Source organism: Netta rufina (assembly GCF_964035555.1).
Source record: "Netta rufina genome assembly, chromosome: 2".
Lineage (NCBI taxonomy): Eukaryota > Metazoa > Chordata > Aves > Anseriformes > Anatidae > Netta > Netta rufina.
Genome location: NC_140124.1, coordinates 32,389,396 through 32,390,819, shown reverse-complemented (window position 1 = coordinate 32,390,819; position 1,424 = coordinate 32,389,396). Strand labels below are relative to the sequence as shown.

General features: G+C 60.2%; 1 protein-coding gene across 1 annotated transcript; it reads left to right on the top strand.

Annotated features, from left to right (window-relative positions):
* Positions 1-660: 660 nt before the first annotated feature.
* Positions 661-1,218, top strand: FERD3L (Fer3 like bHLH transcription factor; the record flags this gene model as incomplete). The annotated part of the gene is made up of 1 exon (XM_084306819.1): positions 661-1,218. One exon carries the CDS (start codon positions 661-663, stop codon positions 1,216-1,218), a length of 558 nt encoding a protein of 185 aa, XP_084162945.1.
* Between the last annotated feature and the right edge of the window lie 206 nt (positions 1,219-1,424).

Here is a 1,424-nt window from a genome sequence, read left to right as displayed (position 1 = left end):
AGCCTTTTAGTGCCACGCTGGAAAGATGTTTGAACTCTAGTTGAAGGGGATTTAGGGGGAATGGAGAGGACGATGCCAACAGTTACTACCGGGAATGCAATATCGGGTCCCCTACAATGCTTACTTAGGCTAATGGAGGTCCTGTCATTCAGCTCCCATTGCGCTGGGATACAGGGTAAACATTCCCCGGTGACCCTCTGCGTGCAGGTCCCCTCTTCGGGACATCATTAAAAGCATACATGCACTTGCCTGACATCAATTGTCCGGCCGGCTCTCAGGGCTCAGAGATCCCGACAGAAAGCAGGAAAGCAAGCCCAGTGGAGACCCGGCTCTGCTGCTGCGGGCTTTAAAGAGGCTGAAAATCGTTTGGTTGCGGGTGTGTGAGAAGAGACAAAAGTGCTCAGCAGGTAAGAGCGGAGGGTTTTGCCAAGAAGGAACTGTCCTTGATCGCTGTGACAGGATTGACTCGCTGGGGACTCCTCTCTCGGGAGCATCCACGCGTCCCCGAGGGGGCTGCCTGTCTCCTCTCATCAGCATCACGGAGAGAAATTTTACAGCCGCTCTTTCTAGCCCTGCTAATCCTGTTATCCGGGGGGTTATAAATATTAACGCCGCTGGGGCTGGGGATGGGGGACCAGATTAAGCCCTGTCTGAAGTAAGATGTCAGCCAGCCTCTTCCCAACCCACCAGCGCCCGGGGCTGCACGGCAGAGCCCCGCAAGTGCCCTGCCCGGAGGGGCTGCTGGGCGCCTCGGTGCTCGACATCGTGGCCGACTTCTCCCTGGGAGCCCCTCACGGTCCCCCCCGGGCCGGGCCGAGCCTGGGGCTCTGCGAGGTCACCTCCGGGTCCCCGTTCGGGGACAGAGCCCTGTCCCTGCGGGAGGGAATGGCCCGGGGACTGCCTCTGGCTGCTTTCGGAGGTGGAGGTCCCGAAGACGAGGAAGAGGAGGAGGAAGAGGAGAGGATGCGGAGCGCTTCCCTCCTGGACAGACCCAGGAGAAAGCGAGTTATCACCTACGCCCAGCGCCAGGCTGCCAACATACGGGAGAGGAAGAGGATGTTCAACCTCAACGAGGCGTTTGATCGGCTGAGGAAGAAGGTGCCCACTTTCGCCTACGAGAAGAGGCTCTCCCGTATAGAGACCTTGCGCCTGGCCATAGTGTACATCTCCTTCATGACCGAGCTCCTGGACGGCTGCGGCAAGCAGGAGGCGAGCTAGGGAGAGCTGGGGACCGGCGGGACAGGGTTGGGGGCCGGCCACCACCCCCCAGTGGCGCTTGGAGCCGTGCCCGGGCACCCTGCACCGCAGCCAGGGCCGTGCAGGCGTGGGGAACAGACCGAGCAGTGCCTGGGGAGCGGGGGAAGAGGAGGGGCAGAGGGCTTCCCTGTGTGTAGATTTGCTAATATATATCATTTTTGTAAAGG